Below are 19,020 nucleotides of genomic sequence, written 5' to 3'. Positions count from 1 at the left end.
ACAGTGAACATGGAGTCATACTTAGGCAAGGTGGTGAAGAAGGCGTTTGGTACAGATGCCTTCATTGGTCAGTGCATTGAATATAGAAGTTGGGATGTGGCCCTACAGGACATTGGTTAGGCCACTGCATTCAAACCTGGTCTCCCTGGTGGAGGAAATATATTATTAGACTTGAAAGTGGTGCAGGAAAGGATGCAAAAAAGATTTGAGGATAGTGCTGGGGTTGGAGGGTTTGAGCTATAGGGCAAAGGTGTTTAAACTGGTATTTCTTTCCCTGGAATGTCAGGCTGAAGGGTGACCTTATAGAGGTTTATAAAATCATGAGGGGCGTGGATAGGTTGAATAGCCGAGGTTGGGGAGTCTAAGACTAGAGGGCATAGGTTTAAGGTGAGAGTGGAAAGATTTAAAAAGGATCTAAGGGGCAGGTTCTTCACGCAGCGGGTGGTACGTGTATGGAATAACTGTCAGCGGAAGTGGTGGTTCAGTTACAACCTTTTAGAAAGCACTTGGTTAGGTTCATGAATAGGAAGGGTTTGCAGGGATATGGGCAAGTGCTGACAAGTGGGACTAGGTTAATTTAGGATATCTGGTCTGCATAAACGACTTGGACCGATACAACTCTGGTCCCAATCCTGCAGCCATGACCTGACATTTTATAGTTTTTGAATTCTCTGTAGTTTTTACAGTCCTGTTTGTGTTTTATATTAAATTTCTTCTCTGTTCTAAAAATTGTTGGATTCGTTGTAATCTAAAACCTGTGTTACCACTTTTCCTGTTTTTGGTTTGTTCTGGCTATTGGCCATTATCTCTAATATAGTCCTGAAATAATCTCAACTCCATCCCAGGTTTTCATTCTGTCAACTGGTTTTGGATTACGATACCCACAACAACTTGCATTTATGTTGCACCTTTTACTCATACCAAAGCAGACCATGGTATTTTGCAGCAGCGTTACCAAATACGGTTTGACACTTATCCGCATAAGGAGCTATTAGGATAGGTAACTAAAAGCTTGGTTGAGAAAGTGGATTTTAAGGAGCATCTTTTAAAGGAGGAGAAAAAAGCAGAGAGGCTTACACAAGTTGAAGATTTATAGTGCTGGAAGAACACATGGGAATCCATTGAAGGATTTAAAAAACAAGAGTAGGAAATTTTAAATTGCTGGTGTTTGGAGTCACGGTCCAGCAGGGAGGATTATGTGCAAACAGGACTTTGTATGAGTAAAGATATGCTGAGCAGAGTTTCTACAATTCTAACACTTAACGGATAGTTTGTATAGCTACAAAGATTTTCTCTTTGTCACACTCTCCCCAATTTTTGCAATAAACCTGATTCTATATTTGTATTATCTTCTAAACTTGGGTTATTACTCCTAATCTTGTACTCGGCAGTCATCCAGTATGGATTCTGTCTATATTCTATGTCACAGATTGTCCCACTCTCTCTTCCAGTTTACTTTGTTCCAGATTTTCTTTCTGCCAAATAGTGTTGTATTAGTTCTGATTATCTTACTGATCTGTCTAGGGATTTCTATCTGTCTCTCTACATGCACTTATCCAAGAACCTAACCTTTTTCAGATTTCTCTTAACCACACTATTAGCCCAATTTCTCTATCTCTGGTTCTATGTTAGGATTTCCTTACACCCTTCTTATTCTAGGAGAAAGTGAGGACTGCAGATGCTGGAGATCAGAGCTGAAAAATGTGTTGCTGGAAAAGCACAGCAGGTCAGGCAGTATCCAAGGAGCAGGAGAATCGACGTTTCAGGCATAAAGGCTTATGCCCAAAACATCGATTCTCCTGCTCCTTGGATGCTGCCTGACCTGCTGCGCTTTTCCAGCAACACATTTTTCAACCCTTCTTATTCTGTATTGTAATCCTAGTCCTCGTCGATACTCTGTTCCATGGTTTGTCTTTGCTTCTGTACTGTTTTATTACTCATGAATTTAATTTCACTGATGTCTAGGGGTTTCCCTCTTCGGGGTTTTGTTATACTGATTCTGTACATATATTCCATTCCGGGGTTTCTTTTTGTGATATAGTGTTGCATTAACTCTGGTTTTGTTTCTTTATGGTAAAAACAATAACTGCAGATGCTGGAAACCAGATTCTGGATTAGTGGTGCTGGAAGAGCACAGCAGTTCAGGCAGCATCCAACTACTGTGCTCTTCCAGTACCACTAATCCAGAATTTTGTTTCTTTATTCCAGGGTCAATTTGTGTGTCCAGGTCTTTTTTGTATCAGTACAGATTCTGTTCACTTGCTCTGTCGTGGACTAGTTCAGGCTTCCTATTCTGTTTCCACTATAACGTTTCTCACCTTTAGTTGATGCATTAGGTATTTTTAAAATCTACACTTGTCCTGGTTTATTTCTGATTCTTTTTTTTGTGCATTAACATTGATTCCTCTGCTTATTATCTTGTTACTCCAGATTCGACTCCCTGTGGGAGTTGTTGAGGAATATTGGCTGTCCTGATTCTGTATTTGAACTCTGTACCGGAGTTTCACTTTGACCCTGGTAACTTCGCGTCGCTCCTGATTTCATAACTCTACTCTACCCCACAATTTCCATCCGACCCTCTCTCTCCCTGTGTGTGTGGTGCACTTTGGTCCTGGTGCGATCATCCGGATTCTGCCCCTGGATTTCCGTCTGCCTCGGTTCTTGAGGTGCTCGAGTCTGTGAGCTCTTAGCCCCGGCTTTCTCTCTGACCCTGTCAATTGTTAATGATTCCGGAGACTCGCCTCTTGGCCAGGGTTTCTAGCTGCTTCCCCCCCCCCCCCTCCCCTCCGGTCATAGCTGTATGAAGTCCTGATATTCATGTACACACATGTATCTATCTTTTGACTTTCTCAACCCCCCCCCCCCCCCCAAACAAAAAAACAGGCAAGCTGTGTATGAGTCCTGATCCGGAGCTGAGCTGAGCTCTGTGGCGTGTGTTGCAGCCTGCCTTTGGTTCTGTTCACGGCCTCTGGCTGATGTTTACTGTTTGATTGTCCCAGATCAATCGGCTGGCATGGTGGAGGTGATAGTGGGAGCTGCGGCGGCAGCAGCAGCAGCAGCAGTTGCTCGCCGTTCCTTCCGAGTTTCGCGATCCCAGTGAAAGAGGGGCTGCTCTCTCTCCTCTCCCCAATGCAAAAACGCCAGCGCTTTTTGAACCATGAATGCCGCGGGACGCCAGCGAACGCAGATCCGCTTCTCCAGACACACCGGGCAAATGTAAACAGCTTTTCTTTATATAGAGATATATATATATAAAAAAGAAACTTTTCTCCCCCCCTTTTTTTCTCTCTCTCCAAAAACAACAAAAAAACAAAGAAAACCTTTTTTTTTGGTCACGAATTTTATGATGATTGCTAATATCCGGATCTTAATCGTGGAGTTGATGAAAAAGCAGTGGAATACTCACAAGGATAGCTTCTAATGCAGCGATGAGTGAACTCGAGAACAGACGCTGGGTTGCAATGAGTTAGTTATCACAAGCTCTTTATTTTTTAAATTTTTTTGTTTGTTTAGTTGTTTTTATTCCTGACCGAAAAGCAGCAACAGGGGGGGGGGGAAAGAAGGAACCGTGGGGCTCCATTGGATTTAAGAGATTTTTTTTTGGGTGGGGGGGAACTGTGGTTAAATTTTATCCACCTTTTTTTTGTTGAAGGGTTCTTTCTTTTTTTTTAGAAAAAAAAGAGTTGTCCCGAAATAAACTGTGTTGAAAGCTTGTCCGGCCGGGGGAGGGGGTGGGAAGGGAAGGGAAGCTGGAGATTATGGGGGATTTTGTAGCTCCCACGGCCGCCCTGAACGACAGCGGCAGCGGCGGCGGCGGGATGGGAGCGGCGGCTGGGGCCAGCGGTGTTCCCAAGCACAGCACCGTGGTGCAGAGGCTCCGGCAGAGGATCGAGGGCTTCAGGAGGCACCACAACAACTGCGAGGTGAGGCGCCAGCAAGCGCAGGCTCAGCAGATCGAGCTGGACCGCCAGGAGACCTTGACTCTCCACCAGCGGTGCCTGGAGCTCAAGGCGAAGAAGACGGGCAAGCAGCGGCAGGAGTCCGCGTCCCGGAACAAACACTGTGAATCCGAGCCGCCTACCGGTCCCTCCGCTCCGGAGCAGAGGAGCAACACTCTGATCGCGGTAAGCACTAACTTTCACTTTTTTTGTTTTTTCTCTCTCTTTTCCCCCATTTTTTCCCCCCAAAGGTCAACACAGGCTGGTCATTCATTGGCCCATTGATGGGGGAAAAAAAGGGGGGGGGGGAAGCTGTTGTTTTGGACGGTTTTTTTTTCGGGTGTCACTCTAATGCTTACCTGTAACTTTTATAATGAGAAACTTTTGTGTGTATTGTGGAGTTGAACAGTAGTTTCAGGCCAACTCCTGGACAGTTTACCCCTTGGGACGTGTGTAAACCCCTGTGTGGTGACATTTGGGGAGCACTTCCACAAGTTTTGCAGTTGTTTTTCCTCTTTTGCAAAGTTACTATACGCACTGCTTCAAGCCTAGCAACGAAGCAAGCCTTTTCACTTTCTGTGCCCAATGTCTATTAATGAATGTTGCCACCCGAGGGGGTTAGTTGCCTGGCCAGAGATTCCCTCTTCATCCTTCAGGCAGAGAGCTCGAAAGTCCGAATGCAGCTCCTTCTGATACAATAAAATGCAAAACTTCTGTCTCTCTCCTCCCTCTCTCCCCACCGGACAGTTTTTTTTATTTGAAAACAAACCGTTGTTCCACCGCCACTGTAGTCGAGCCGTGCTGTTTTGATCAGTTCAATCTACTCTCGTTTCCTGTCCCAGTAAAGGAGTTGCTGCTTTGGCTTGTATTTAAAGAGGTGGGTGGGATTTGGCTGATGGAAGGAGGGGGAAAGGAAACAGCTGCCAGTCCCCAGCGGAGGCTCCGCAGCGTAGTCGTGTTAGCTGATTCCCTGCTTGAAAATCATTGTTAATATTTGCTTATTTATTCAGCTTGGGTTAGACTGTGTCAACAGCCTGGATTTGAATGTTTGTTTGTTTGTTTATGTGTGTGTATATGTACACATGGTACCTTAATACATTGCGATGTAAAGGCAGATAGTCAGGAATGGCTCAAACTGTTCGATCAGTTAATTTTAAACCTGGAACAGGTAATACCTTTTGCTCAACAAAAAAAAATTAAGGGATATTGGCCAAGGGCAGATATGTGGAATTAGGCTGGCAGGTTAGCTATGGTCTTCTTGAATGGTGGACTGGGATTGAGGGAGTGAGTCACCTACTCTTATTCCTAAATGGTCAAAGGTATGGTGTTCAGAGGAAACCAGGGTGGGGAGGTTTTGGGAAGGGAATTTTAGAAAGTGGAATCTTAGATGGGAATGCAGAGTAGGAAGTGCGGACTGCAGATGCTGGAGATCAGAGCTGAAAATGTGTTGCTGGAAAAGCGCAGCAGGTCAGGCAGCATCCAAGGAGCAGGAGAATCGACGTTTCGGGCATAAGCCCTTGTTGATAATCCTGAAGAAGGGCTTATGCCCGAAATGTCAATTCTCCTATTCCTTGGATGCTGCCTGACCTGCTGCGCTTTTCCAGCAACACGTTTTCAGCTGGGAATGCAGAGTGTTTGCCAGAAGAGGAATTGAGGTTTTTTGTTTTGGAAAGGTGTAGTGTTTTTAGGGTGGAGGAGGTCTCACATTTGTGAGAGAGGGAGGCCACAGTGGGACTTAATCTATGAATGAGAACTTTCAGACTTCAGATGTAAATGATTGATTTGGATGCGAGCATAAGAGGTGTAGTTAGTAAGTTTGCAGATGACACCAAAATTGGAGGTGTCGTGGACAGTGAAGAGGGTTACCTCAGATTACAACAGGATCTGGACCAGATGGGCCAATGGGCTGAGAAGTGGCAGATGGAGTTTAATTCAGATAAATGCAAGGTGATGTATTTTGGGAAAGCAAACCTTAGCAGAACTTACACTTAATGGTAAGGTCCTAGGGAGTGTTGCTGAACAAAGAGACCTTGGAGTGCAGGTTCATAGCTCCTTGAAAGTGGAGTCACAGGTAGATAGAATAGTGAAGAAAGCATTTGGTATGCTTTCCTTGATTGGTCAGAGTATTGAGAACAGGAATTGGGAGGTCATGTTACGGCTGTGCAGGATATTGGTTAGGCCACTTTTGGAATATTGCATGCAGTTCTGGTTTCCTTCCTATCAGAAAGATGTTGCGAAACTTGAAAGGGTTCAGAAAAGATTTACAAGGATGTTGCCAGGGTTGGAAGTTTTGAGCTGTAGGGAGAGGCTGGAGCAGTTTTTGCTGGAGTGTCGGAGGCTGAGGGGTGACCTTATAGAGGTTTACAAAATTTATGAGGGGCATGGATAGGATAAATAGACAAAGTCTTTTCCTTGAGGTGGGAGAGTCCAGAACTAGAGGGCATAGGTTAAGAGTGAGAGGGGAAGGATATAAGGGGCAACTTTTTCACACCAGAGGGTGGTGGGTGTGTGCAATGAGCTACCAGAGGAAGTGGTGGAGGCTGGTACAATTGCAACATTTAACAGGCATCTGATGGGTATATGAATAGGAAGGGTTTAGAGGGATATGGGCCAAGTGCTGGCAAATGGGATTAGATTAAGTTGGAATATCTGGTTGGCGTGGATGGGTTGGACTGAAGCGCCTGTTTCTGTGCTGTATGTCTCTATGACTCTCAATTAGGCATTCCAGCTGATCTGGATCAGCAAGGACAGGGATTGAATAGAATGTGTGATTCAATGTTGATTAAGATGTAAGCAAGAGATTTTGGATGGACTGAAGTTCATGGAGAATGAGAGGCTGCCAGGGAATGTTGAGATAGTTGAAAATTTGGAAATGTCAAAACAGGAACAAATTTGGTTCTGTATAGTGCCTTTTAAATCTTTCGTTGTGAAGCACTTTGACATTCTAAAAAAAGTAACTACATTTGAAAAATAAATGTTTTGTAGGCAAATGTGACAGCGAATTTACACACAGATTGTATTAACAGCAAAATGATAATTAACCAGGTAATCTGCTTTACTGGATTGATTTGAAAGCTTACTGTTTGCAAGGATATCAAAAATTTTCCTTGCTTTTCATCAGATGCTAATTGTTTTTCACCTTTTTTTTTGTTGAACATGAAGTCAGCACCTTCAGCTTAAAATCTTATCCAAGGGATGGCTCCATCACTTACTCACTGAATTGTCACCCTACATCTATGGCCAGATGTGGGGTATGAACTCAAATCTGCTGACTCTGAAATAGACTTCTAAAGACTTTGAAGGGTTTGAAGAACAGATGGGTTGAGTAAGGGTAAACATGGGTGATGCTGTATATAGTTCTATATAGGCAGGCTTTGAGGTGTAGTGGAGGAATCTGTACAGAGCTCTGACAGGATGCATTGGGCTAATACAACACAGAATCCATACTTTTGAGGCTGTTCTGGTTCTGTGGGAATCTAACTGGAAATACGCAGGCATGGGTTTGCGGGAGTTGCCTCTAGGAGCCGCAACACATTCGTGAACAGTGCACAGGAAGGCAGGGTTGGAGATGGAATGGTAGTCAGTAGATTCAGAATGATTTGAGGAAGGGATGCCCGTGCAGTTTCAGGAGATAGAAGATGGGGATCCAGTTATAATGAATAATCAAAGTGGACACCAGCAAAAGAGGTTGGGTGGGAAGGAGTCAAGGAAATGGGAAGTAGATTGTGATGAGGTTTGAAAGGCCATTCTGGTGAAACTGGGAAGAGGTGGATCTTCAAGATCAGAGTGTGGGCAGGACTGTGGAGAAGCTTGATTTTGTTTTTTGTGTGTGTTGTTGATAAAGTAGAGGAAATGAAGCAGTAAGGCAGCTAAAATGACAGGCTTCATGGCCGAGATAATAACAACTCATAAGTTTACAGGGTTACTCAAGGTGAGAGTTGATGGGAATAGGAGAGAGTGGTTTAATGAGATCGTCATTGCTGGCGGGGGGGGAAGGGAACTTGGTAATGCCTTTAGCTACTAGCATGACCATAGCCTATTTTCCCAGAGGATAGTGAAGCATTCTGGTCCTCTATGAAATCTGACCAAAGTCAATTGTGAGACAGGCACAACTGACTCTGTGCCTCATGAGAGAGTAAAAATTGGGACCAAACCAGAGGTTGTGATTTTGGGTGCAAGACGGTGAAGGTCTGCTGGGGGCATGTCAGTTAGATAGAGTTGGGAATGATAGTGCAAATTGTGGTGAATGGTGGGAGAAAAGTCTCTAGGCACTTTAGGAGATTGGTGAAATTGCAATCAACTGTGAAAGATGAATTTTTCCACAGGTGATACAGGTGCAAGTGAATGTCAAAATAACTGGAGAAGCCCTGACAAAGAAATGCTGGCAATCTGAATCGATAGTGCTCAAATTACACGGCTGGTCAAGTAAAGGGAAGTTGATTTTTGAATGTAGATCCTTCATGAAGCAGAGTGATTCAGGGATGGGAAAGAAGAATGATTCTTGGTATTAGTCTGGTAATCTGGCCCTCTTTGTCTTTTGTGGGTTGGATTGAGGGCAGAAATAAGTTCAAGGGAAAATTGTCACTAAACAAAACAGCACTCAGAAATATTTCTATGCGAATGGGTTGAAATGGAAAGGGAGTGATTTCAGTTGCTTCCTTTTATCTGCATTTAAATGCTGCTTTATAAATGGAACAACAAATCTTTTGGGGGTGGCACGGTGGCTCAGTGGTTAGCACTGCTGCCTCACAGCACCAGGGTCCCATGTTCAATCCCAGCCTCAGGTGACTGTGTGTGTGTGTGGAGTTTGCACATTCTCCCTCTGTCTGCATGGGTTTCCTCCGGGTGCTCCGGTTTCCTCCCACAGTCCAAAAATGTGCAGCTTATGTGAATTGGCCATGCTAAATTGCCCACAGAGTTAGGTGCATTGGTCAAGGATAAATATGGGGAATGGGTCTGGGTGGGTTACTGTCCAACTGGTCGGTGTGGACTTGTTGGGCCGAAAGGCCTGTTTCCACACTGTAAGGAATCTAATCTAATCTAAAAATCAGAATTTAAGTATATTTTAGTTCAGTTGCAAATCAGATTCTCTCCAGTGGAAGCGTGCATGATGCTACCGTTTTTAGTTGACTTTATAAACCCTTGGCAGATTTATAGCTAATAAACTTTCACAGTTTGTGCATACTGCAGTCGTAGCTCTGTTCATCCAATGTGCAGATTGATCTACTCCCCTGCTCTTTTGTTCTTGTTGCTGGTTCTCAAACCAGGGTTCTATAAAGAGTGAGAAAGTGCTGCCCAATGTTAGCAGAACTTCTCTTAATTGACTTGCTCTGGTTTGAGGGCAGATTGTGGTTCTGAATCTCCTTATCTAGATGACAATAGGTCACTATACACCATGTACACCTTGAGGATTGCTTTGGACCTAATCTTGGATAAATTCAAAAAGAGTTTAATGCTATTTTTAGTTTTGGATGTAGGTTTGCTCACTGAGCTAGAAGGTTAACATCTTCAGTGGGCCTCCAGGCGAAGCATTGCTGATAATTCCTGCTTTCTATTTATATGTTTGGGTTTCTTTGGGGTCATGATGTCATTTCCTGTTCTTTTTCTCAGGGGGTGGTAGATGGGGGTCCAACTCGATGTATTTGTTGATAGAGGTCCAGTTGGAATGTCATGCTGCTAGGAATTCTCGTGTGTGTCTCTGTTTGGCCTGTCCTAGGATGGATGTGTTGTCCCAGCCGAAGTGGTGTCCTTCCTTATCTGTATGTAAGGATACTAGTGTGAGAAGTTCATGTCATTTTGTGGCTAGTAGATGTTCACGTATCCTGGTGGCTAGTTTTCTGCCTGTTTATCCAATGTAGTGTTTGTTACAGTCTTTACACGGTGCTTTGTAAATGACATTAGTTTTACTTGTTGTCTGTATGGGGTCTTTTAAGTTCATTAGCTGCTGTTTTAGTGTGTTGGTGGGTTTGTGAGCTACCACTGGAGGCCCACTGAAGATGTTACCTAGTAGGATGATGAAATGTCTGGAAATTAACCTTCCAGCTCAGCGAGCAAACCTACATCCAGAACCTCAACCTGAGCTACAAATCTTCTCAAAACTTGCTATTTTTAGTTTGTTTATGCTCTCAGTTGGGGGTTGGAGCAGACTCCGTCTCTTGTTTTAAATTTGATTCCCTAACTCTCTGCAGTGACTAAGTTCTGTTAGTATCTGGATAATATTTGATCGCTAGGCCTGCTTGAACCCATACCCTGGTGTCACTGAACTAAAAATGTTGTGGAGGTGGGGGTTATGGCTGGTGAACAGCCAGTGTCTCCACTCTATATCCAATTTGGTAATCTGTGCTGGTGCATGTGTGCACAGACATCAAGCAATGACAAGATAGTCTAAACTGGCTGATTTGAATTCAACTTATTTGATTTGGGGGATGATAAGAGGTATTAACTAAGTGAAATCAGCTGGAATATTCCAATGTTAGCAGGTTAAAATAGAGTAATATTTCAGAGTAATAATCTGACATGTACTGCCAGATCTATATATAAAATGTCTCTGCTTGTGTGAAATACCTGGGCCTATGAGTTCTGGTGTGAGTTGGCACTTTCTGTGGGAATGCATGAGGAGGACGGGGTGGATTTTAAACTAAAGTTTGTGTATATCTTTCAGTATTTTGCCCACCCTTGGTGAAAAATTGTTGTTTCCAACTGCTCAAAGGAATGAATAATTATCACTACAGTGAAATGTCTGCCTGATTTCATTGCCTTCCATGTTTGAGGTGGCGGGGGAAGCCAAGCTAGTGCAGAGTTCCACGTTTTTGAATTTTTGTTCCCTTGTATTTTGTACTGGTGTAGCAAGCTCTCAGCTGATTTCTAAAGTAGGAAGCTCAGCCACGCAGTTTAATGAGCTCAGTTCCTCCACTCCAGAATGAAATATATTAGGATGTTCATGCTAAGCCTTCACGAATGATGTGTCACTATTGAGCTGCGATTGTTGAGCTCATTTCAGGAAAGAAAGCCTTCAACCATTTATCTGGTAATGTCATGTGAATAAGACTGATCCTGGCACTGAGATACTGACAGCCGAATCATTAATTACTGGTGAATTACGTGGTGAATTACTGCGATCACTATTACTGTATTAGTTTCTATTCTCTGTCAGTTAGGGTTGAAAAGAAAAGACTGAGAGGAAGAGCTGCTTAATAGGGTCGTGACACCCAGTGAGAAAAAAAACAAAAGGCACCTCCCCAGCTCTCTCGAAGCTACAACTTCATTCCTGGTTACAGTTCAGTGAATGGCCGTGAACTCTCCAGTTCTTCATCAAGTACTTCATTTTAGTCAGAGGCCTTCCTCTTTGAGGTAGTGGTGTTTACAAGCTATTGGGACAAGGCTGGTATTACAGCCAAGCACAGTCCCTGTATTGTTCATTTATGCACTTCCAACTGGAACAGGAACAAGCTAAAGGGCTGATTGGCCCCATTTTCTCATATTCTAGTGCAGCGGGCATTAGCAGGTCATTGTCACTACTTTTTACTTTGCTTCTTTAGTTTACCTGCAAATTGTGATTAATCTGTTTGATTTTGATCAAACAACCTGGGATTCATTTGGACTATAATGGCTGACTCTCATTTTCCTCCAGTCTCCTATGAACAGGCTGCCTCTTGCTGCTATGATTATGGTTCCATTGTGCTTCACTCATTTAGCAATCAGCAGCAAGAACATTCTGCTGCATTTGCCTTTCCTGTCTAGTCTCACTGCCAGCCTCTACCCCAGCTGAGATCATGAGCTTCGACAATGATTGAGGACTGAACCTGGGAGGCTTCAGTCAGTCCACTATTTCACCTCAAGAACACGTTTAACAAGGGCAGCAAGGAACTGGTGTTGCTGCAGACGTTCCAGTGAGTTTGCTCAGTGGAATCTGAAACATGGGAAGTCACCAATAAGTTCCTTGTGACAGGTAACTCCTGCCATTTGACAGATGCTGAACTCTCTCAGTGAGACTGGTCTTCACTGAACAGCTTCAGGACAAGCCAGGAGCTGTCTGAAACCAAGCTCCACTACTGCAGCCTGCATGCAAGCCCATTATGTGCTTCTGGAGAGACACAGACAACTCTGGACAGTACTGAGAAGATTCCCATCAGAATAAGTGGCAGGCTAATCACATTGAACTCCACAAATGAGGAGATTACCTGTTACTTCGAAGATTTAAATTCACTAACTAAATCATGGTATTCTGGAAGTGAGATTGAACAGTTGAGACATTGAAGTTTAATTATTCTGCTCTTTGCTTTTCAGTTTATGTGCTAAGATCATTAGAATATTCTGGTTTTATATAAAAACTCGATTACAGCAGGCAGGAGCTTGTTAAAGTATGCAGGTTGGGATCTTATATTGGGTACAGGACCCAATTGAAAGTTTCCTGACAAAATGTGCGCAGTATATAATTTTGATACTAATCTCAAAATACATTTGGTGACCCGATTCTTTTGATCTTAAATTGATAATTTAAGGCTGTGCAGATTATGAATTGTTATCCTGGCCCTATAAGGGTCTTCTACCATATTGACACCCCCACCCCATATCATAACAATATAAATTTCATGTAAATGATTTAGATGAGCATACAGAAGTTTGTGGATGACAACAAAATTAGTGGTATAGTGAAGGAGGTTATCTAAGGTTACAAAGAGATCTTGAGCAATTGGGTTAATGGGCTGAACAGTGACAGATGGAGTTTAATTTGAATAATTGCGAGGTATTGCATTTTGGTAAAATCAAACAAGAGCAGGAATTATACAATTAAAATTAGGGCCTTGGGTAGTGTTATAGAACAAAGAAACCTAGAGATTCAGGTACATAATTTTTTGAAATTTGTGTCATTTGTAGACAAGCTGGTTAAGAAGGCATTTAGCATGCTTGCCTTCGTTGCTCAGACCTTTTGAATATCAAAGTTGGGACATCATGTTGAGGCTGTACAAGATGTTGGTGAGACCTCTTCTGGAGTACTGTGTCCAGTTCTCGTCGCCCTGTCATAGAAAGGACATTATTAAGCTAGAGAGGGTTCAGAAGAGATTTACCAGGCTGTTGCTGGAAATGGCAGGCCTGAATTATCTGGATAGGCTGGATAAGTTGGGACTTTTTCACTGGAGCATAGGAGGTTGAGGGGTGATCTTTTATAGAGGTCTCTCAAATCATGAGGTGAATGGCAGGTGTCTTTTCCCTCGGTTGGGGGATTTTCAAGACTAGGGCGCATATTTTAAGATGAGAGGAGAAAGATTTTATTAAGACATGAGGGGTAATTTGTTTTACACAGTGGTTCATGAGTGGAATGACCTTCCAGAGGAGGTGGTTCATGCGGGTACAGTTACATTGTTTGAAAGGCATTTAGATAAGTATGTGAATAAGAAATGTTTGGAAGGATATGGGTCAGGCAGACTGAGCTAGTTTGGTTGAGGATTCTGGTCGGCATGGACTGGTTGGATGGAAGGGCCTGTTTCTGTGATGTATGACCCTATGACTGCATCTGTGGTTGGCTCAGGGAGCAGCCTACCCATTCTCTGACACAAGCTGCAGTCACCTCCTCTTTGGCAGTAACAAGTTTGCCAGAGAAATTCACCTTAAATGGTTCCATTCTCCTGCTGTGGCTTTCACTGAACATGGGCACACTTCCAGGATGCCAGCTGTTTTGGGCCTAGTTTGATAATCTCTGTTCCTGTGCTTAGAACTGCCACCAGGAGTTAAGCTGATCAAACTCTAGACTTTGGGAACATTCTCAGGGACGGTACCACAATCTAACTTCAGGATATCTGCACAGACTTGTGCATAAACATGTCATCGGGGATTTCCATTGATCTTCAACCATAGCACTAGAAGTAGGCCATTCAACCCGTCGAGATTCTTGCACCATTCAATTTGTCTGTTCTGTGCATGTGGGAGAGAGTGAGGGCTGGAGATCAGAGCTGAATGTGTTGCTGGAAAAGCGCAGCAGGTCAGGCAGCATCCAAGGAGCAGGAGAATCGATGTTTCGGGCATGAGCCCTTCTTCAGGAATGAGGCTCTGTGCATGTACCCACATTTACCTCATATTCTTGCCTCAAAATGACCATCTGTGGTTATGGCAGCTGGTCAGAAGGATCCATAAGGAGGTTCCTGTGATGATCACTGGCTGCTGATCCTGTCAACAGGGTGCTGATGAAGTGTAACAGTGAAGTTTCAGTGCAACTCAAACCAAAACCTCCCTGTTTTTAGATGTGTGGGTGATCTGCTAGTGGTTACTGTTTTTTTCACTGGTGGCGGGAACAGTTTGACGTGACGCATCTGAAAGTACTTCACAAAGAAGCACTCTGGCTCAGCACTGAATTCTATTAGCCTGAGTGTGACATTTCCTGTATTAGATTCATACTAGTTCACTGCACAAACCTAATAACAGCATTGAGTGCACTTCATTCCACTGTTTCATAGAAACATAGGAGGTGACCTGTGTAAAGAGGGAACATTTTGAAGAGGGAGCCCCACGTGCAGAAGCACAGGACAATCGCTCTTCCTTGTCAGATCATTTAAATCCTCTGCTTTGATTGGCATGTTGTTTGTCTGATTTGGATTCGATCACTGTTAACTTTAATTTGCAAGCTCCTCCTAGTTAGATTTTACCTATCCTTTTCTTAAAATACTGATTCTTTCCCACGGATGTCTCGAGGGTGCTTTGGATGCACAAACCAGATGTTTATAGAATCATAGGATCCCTGCAGTGTAGGAGCATGCCATTCGGCCCATTGAGTCCACACCACCCCTCCAAAGAACATCCCACCCAGACCTACCTTTTATAACCTACATTTCCTATGGCTGATCTATCTAACCTGCACATTTTTGGACTGTGGGAAGGAAACCGGAGTCCCCAGAGAAACTCATGCAGACATGGGGAGAAAGGCAACTGTCTGTGTGGAGTTTGCATGGAGGGTGGAATTAAGCCCAGGTCCCTGGCGCTGTGAGGCAGCAGTGCTAACCACTGAGCCACCGTGCCATTCCTGTTCAAGCAGCCCCTGTTTAACTTAGATGAAAGGATGGCAGTATGATGGAGCAAGGAGAGGCAAGAGGCTGGTTGTATTTTCTTCAGTTGTTGATTGAATTGAGATCAGCCAACAAACTAAAACATCAGCGAATGCATTGTGGAATTTGATTGAGAAACTGGAGCGATGTTAGATACAGCCCTCATTGCAGATGTCCTTGGAAATTATTTACATGTTTATCGCTCATCCTTTGGCAGTGGCATGGTGCTTGCCCCAGTTAAACATCAAGGGAATCCCTTGTGATTGTTTCCACCCCCCCCCCCGCCCCCCCCAACACTCTGTCAGCATTACTTAGGCCCACAAATATAACTCTGCATCAAGAGCTTCCTAAAATGGCAGTAGGAAGGAGCACAACGTGAACCGGGAACTATTAGTTCCATTCTCCCTCTCCCCCTGTTCTCATTGTGGGGAAGAGGAGATTCAAATGAGGCTGCAGGAGGGAACACACTTGGAAGTGAAGTTCCAGGGAGGAAAAGGTCCTTGTCATTTGGACAGTGTTTGCAAGTTATTGCAAGATGGATGGGGGTTGTTCTGTGGGACAGCATTCCTAAACCTGGCTCTCTTTTCCTAACGTTCATACTCGCCTGTTGTGGATTAGTCGACAGCAATTGCTAACCATCCAGCTTTACCCCTCATTGCTGAGGGACACGTGAATTTAGAGTCATAGTCATAGAGATGTACAGCACAGAAACAGACCCTTCGGTCCAACCTGTCCATGCCGTCCAGATATCCCAACCCAATCTAGTCCCACCTGCCAGCACCCGGCTCATATCCCTCCAAACCCTTCCTATTCATTAGATTACTTATGTGGAAACAGGCTCTTCGGCCCAACAAGTCCACACCGACCCACCGAAGCGCAACCCACCCAGACCCATTCCCCTACATTTACCCCTTCACCTAACACTACGGGCAATTTACCATGGCTAATTCACCTCACCTGCACGTCTTTGGACTGTGGGAGGAAACCGGAGCACCCAGAGGGAATACACGCAGACACGGGGAGAATGTGCAAACTCCACACAGACAGTCGCCTGAGGCGGGAAACATTTATTTTGACCTGATTGATTTTTATTGTTGTCACCTGTACCTAATTACAGTGAAAAGTTTTTTTTGTGTGTCGTACAGGCAGATCATATCATCCAAGGACATGCAGATCATAGGGTATTTAAACAGAGCTAGGCATACAAGGTTACAGCTACACAGGAGGTGCACAAAAGCAAGAGCAACATTAGATTTGAAATTAGAGAGGTCCATTTAACAGTTTAATGACAGCGGGGAAGAAGCGTTCCTTGATCCTGTTAGTACACGTGTTTTAAGCTTCTGCCTTGTATCTTCCATCTCCGTCCTCCACGGTTGGAATTGTAATTATTGAGTTAATTTGGATGAGCCATCCATTGGTAATGAGGTTCTTGACTGCTGTTACGTTTACAGTGCAAAGCACCCATATCTTCCTCAACTTAGAACCACAAATCCAGCCTGACAGCAGGGTGCAACTTGTGATTTCCCTTCAATTTATTGTAAATGAGGCTTTTAAATGAATGATGACTACAAAGGCAGGGCTCTTTGCTCCTGATTGTTCTGTTAGCAAAATGTTTGTGTCAAATATTTACTCTACTTAACTTTAAAGAACTGGACTGCTGTTCGAAGGAGTGGAGAAACATTGCTTTTCAAGTGCCAAACAATAAACAGATAAGTGTTTGTTTCATTAGTCGCACTATAATTATTCAGTTAAGAACATTACTCTCCTGGGCCTGTTACTGCAGGGTGGAATATTCACACTTGCTGAGAGCAGACAGTTCTGCACTGATGCTGGGTGTTAGGCTCTTTGCAGAATACAACTTATGTGACGTTTTTGCTGTGTACCCGCAGGAATTCCTTGCCCTGTGAGTATTTTTGTTTCTGTGAGTGACATTGATGTACAAATGCAGACAACAAAAGAGAAGGTTTTGACATGCTTTGTCCCTCTCCTCCACCGGCCCCTCCATGCCCTTTATTTAATGTAATGGCCAGTTCGACTAGGAAATCTTAACTCTCCAGTGTAATAAAGTCGTAAGGTGAACCGAAGGCAGGGTGGAGTTTTGAGGAAGGTGAGGGGACGGCAATAAAGGTGGTAGGTAGGGATGGAGGAAGCTATTTTGAGGAGCAAAAACAAAACATTTGTTTTTTTTTAGTGAAAGCCAACAATTCCCAGTGTGTGGAATGCTGTGGAATGTGACTTGGGTGCACCAGTGACCATGTTGCTTTCCACCCACTCGCTTCTCCTTCCTCAGTAAATTCCAGCTAACAAGGCTTTATTTGAGCCTTTACAGCAGAGTTTTCACCACTCGTTCAGAGCAGATGGAAAATTTCCAGAAAACTGAGCGTGCCCCACTTTCTGTTCTTATGGGTATGACCAAAAGTGCAGGAAAACACACTTTACAATTCCTGAGGTAAGAAGTTAATCTGAATATCCTGACAGCTAAGTAAGAGGTGTATAATCAAATACTGATAATGTGGAGAGAAACGTTTTTCCTTTAGATTCTGCTTTGCTGGTTTTATCATCAGGAGCTGTACTCTGCAATTGGTAGTCATGAAATTTGGCTATAATGGAAAGCAAGTGGTATTTGAGACATGCATTCTCAAATGAAGGGGTAAATATAGGGCATTTTATTAACCACCAGCTGACCATCAACCAACTGTGCCCACTATGGCAGGCAGAATAGAATGACCAGTGGAATGGACACCACTTATTTCTGTTGGGACTTCACTGATAGTAAATTTCCATCTCTGTTTTCATGTCTTTCCATGTCCAAGTCTGCTCCTATCTTTCTGACCTCCTCCATTTGTACCATCCTCCAGGTGTCTGAGCTCTGCCAGTTCTGGCATCTTTGACATTCTCAATTTTTGTTGTGCCTCTATTGGAAGCCACACATTTTGAGCAATTTGGTCCAATTTCTAAAGTCCCCTTCCTAAACTGCTCTGCTGTCCTTCCATAAGGTGGTCCTTCAAACTTTAACACTCCTGTAAACCATCTTGGGTCTTTTAACCGCATTAAAAACGCTTCATAAATGAGTTGTTGTTACACCACTGAACCACTCAGCAGAAAATTGAGTAACATTTTCCAAAGTTGACAGATTTCTGGCCATCCTTTGGGCATTATTCAGCAGAACCTTTTGGAGAAACAGTGTAAGTAGTTATCAAATTGTGTCAGGCAATCAAGAGGAGCAAATTCTAGGGATAGTACCTTTTGAAGCAAATTTACAAAACCTAACTTTTTCGAAAAAAACATTTGGGATGAAAGATTACTTTGCTACTGTGCAGCTTTATGTATGCAAGTAAATAAGAAAATTGTAGATGTTCTAGTCAAAATCTTTCAAAACTTCATTTGATTCAAGAATTGCTGCCTTGGATTGGAAAATTGCCAGTCACTCCATTTTGATGATACTGTGGCTTTAAGAGGTGCATTTAGTCCAGGTTTTCTTCAAATGAAGGTTGGCGCAGAAGTGCCAAGCAGACTGTTCCAAAGCTAATAAAGCAAATAGCTTGTTAGGCAATGAGTTTTACAAAAAGTTGGAACAATAGAAGCAGCCTGAATGGGTGGTGTCAAGCTCCCACAGAGCCAGAATTTTTTTTTTTTGTTTTTAGCTTTAAGTAGCAGTTGCTATTAGGATGTTGAAGCTGGATGTGGAAGCTCTTATTGCTCTCTGTTACAGGTAAAATCTGGGTTTCTCATCCAGCTGCTAGAATTGCATGTGAGGCAATCTGTTTTACCGAATCTACCTTTTGTCAATGTGTGTTTAGGGATGTTACTACTTTAGAACAGTCACTGTTTAGTACTTAAATAATCTATTATTTTGTTAAGTATTTCAATAGAGTCACAGCCAATTCTTTTCTTTAAGCTATACATTATGAATAAAGTGTGTTTTGCTTCAAGAGTGGTAGTTTGACCAATCATCTTAATATGTTTTGAGGGGGCTTGGTCAGGCCCATAACTCCATATGACGTGTAGATGGAGAAATAGAGGAATGGAGGGTAATGGAAAATCTT

The 19,020-nt window shown here is 43.3% G+C and overlaps 1 protein-coding gene across 3 annotated transcripts in view; it reads left to right on the top strand.

Annotated features, from left to right (window-relative positions):
• maml3 (mastermind-like transcriptional coactivator 3) overlaps positions 1 to 19,020 on the top strand; it is a 532,838-nt gene that overhangs the window by 39,294 nt on the left and 474,524 nt on the right. For 2 of the 3 annotated variants that reach the window (XM_072584103.1, XM_072584102.1), the window contains exon 1: positions 3,744 to 4,124. The exons of the other annotated variant lie outside the window; for it this stretch is intronic. In XM_072584103.1, the coding sequence (XP_072440204.1) occupies positions 3,759 to 4,124 (366 nt within the window). In that variant the 5' untranslated portion in view covers positions 3,744 to 3,758. Of the gene's footprint in view, positions 1 to 3,743; positions 4,125 to 19,020 lie in introns of those variants that run through there. 3 annotated transcript variants of the gene reach the window in all.

The sequence above is a fragment of the Chiloscyllium punctatum genome, chromosome 14 (assembly GCF_047496795.1).
Source record: "Chiloscyllium punctatum isolate Juve2018m chromosome 14, sChiPun1.3, whole genome shotgun sequence".
Taxonomy (NCBI): Eukaryota; Metazoa; Chordata; class Chondrichthyes; order Orectolobiformes; family Hemiscylliidae; genus Chiloscyllium; species Chiloscyllium punctatum.
The sequence above is the reverse complement of the archived record's forward strand: the minus strand, read 5'-3'. Positions and strand labels throughout refer to the sequence as shown.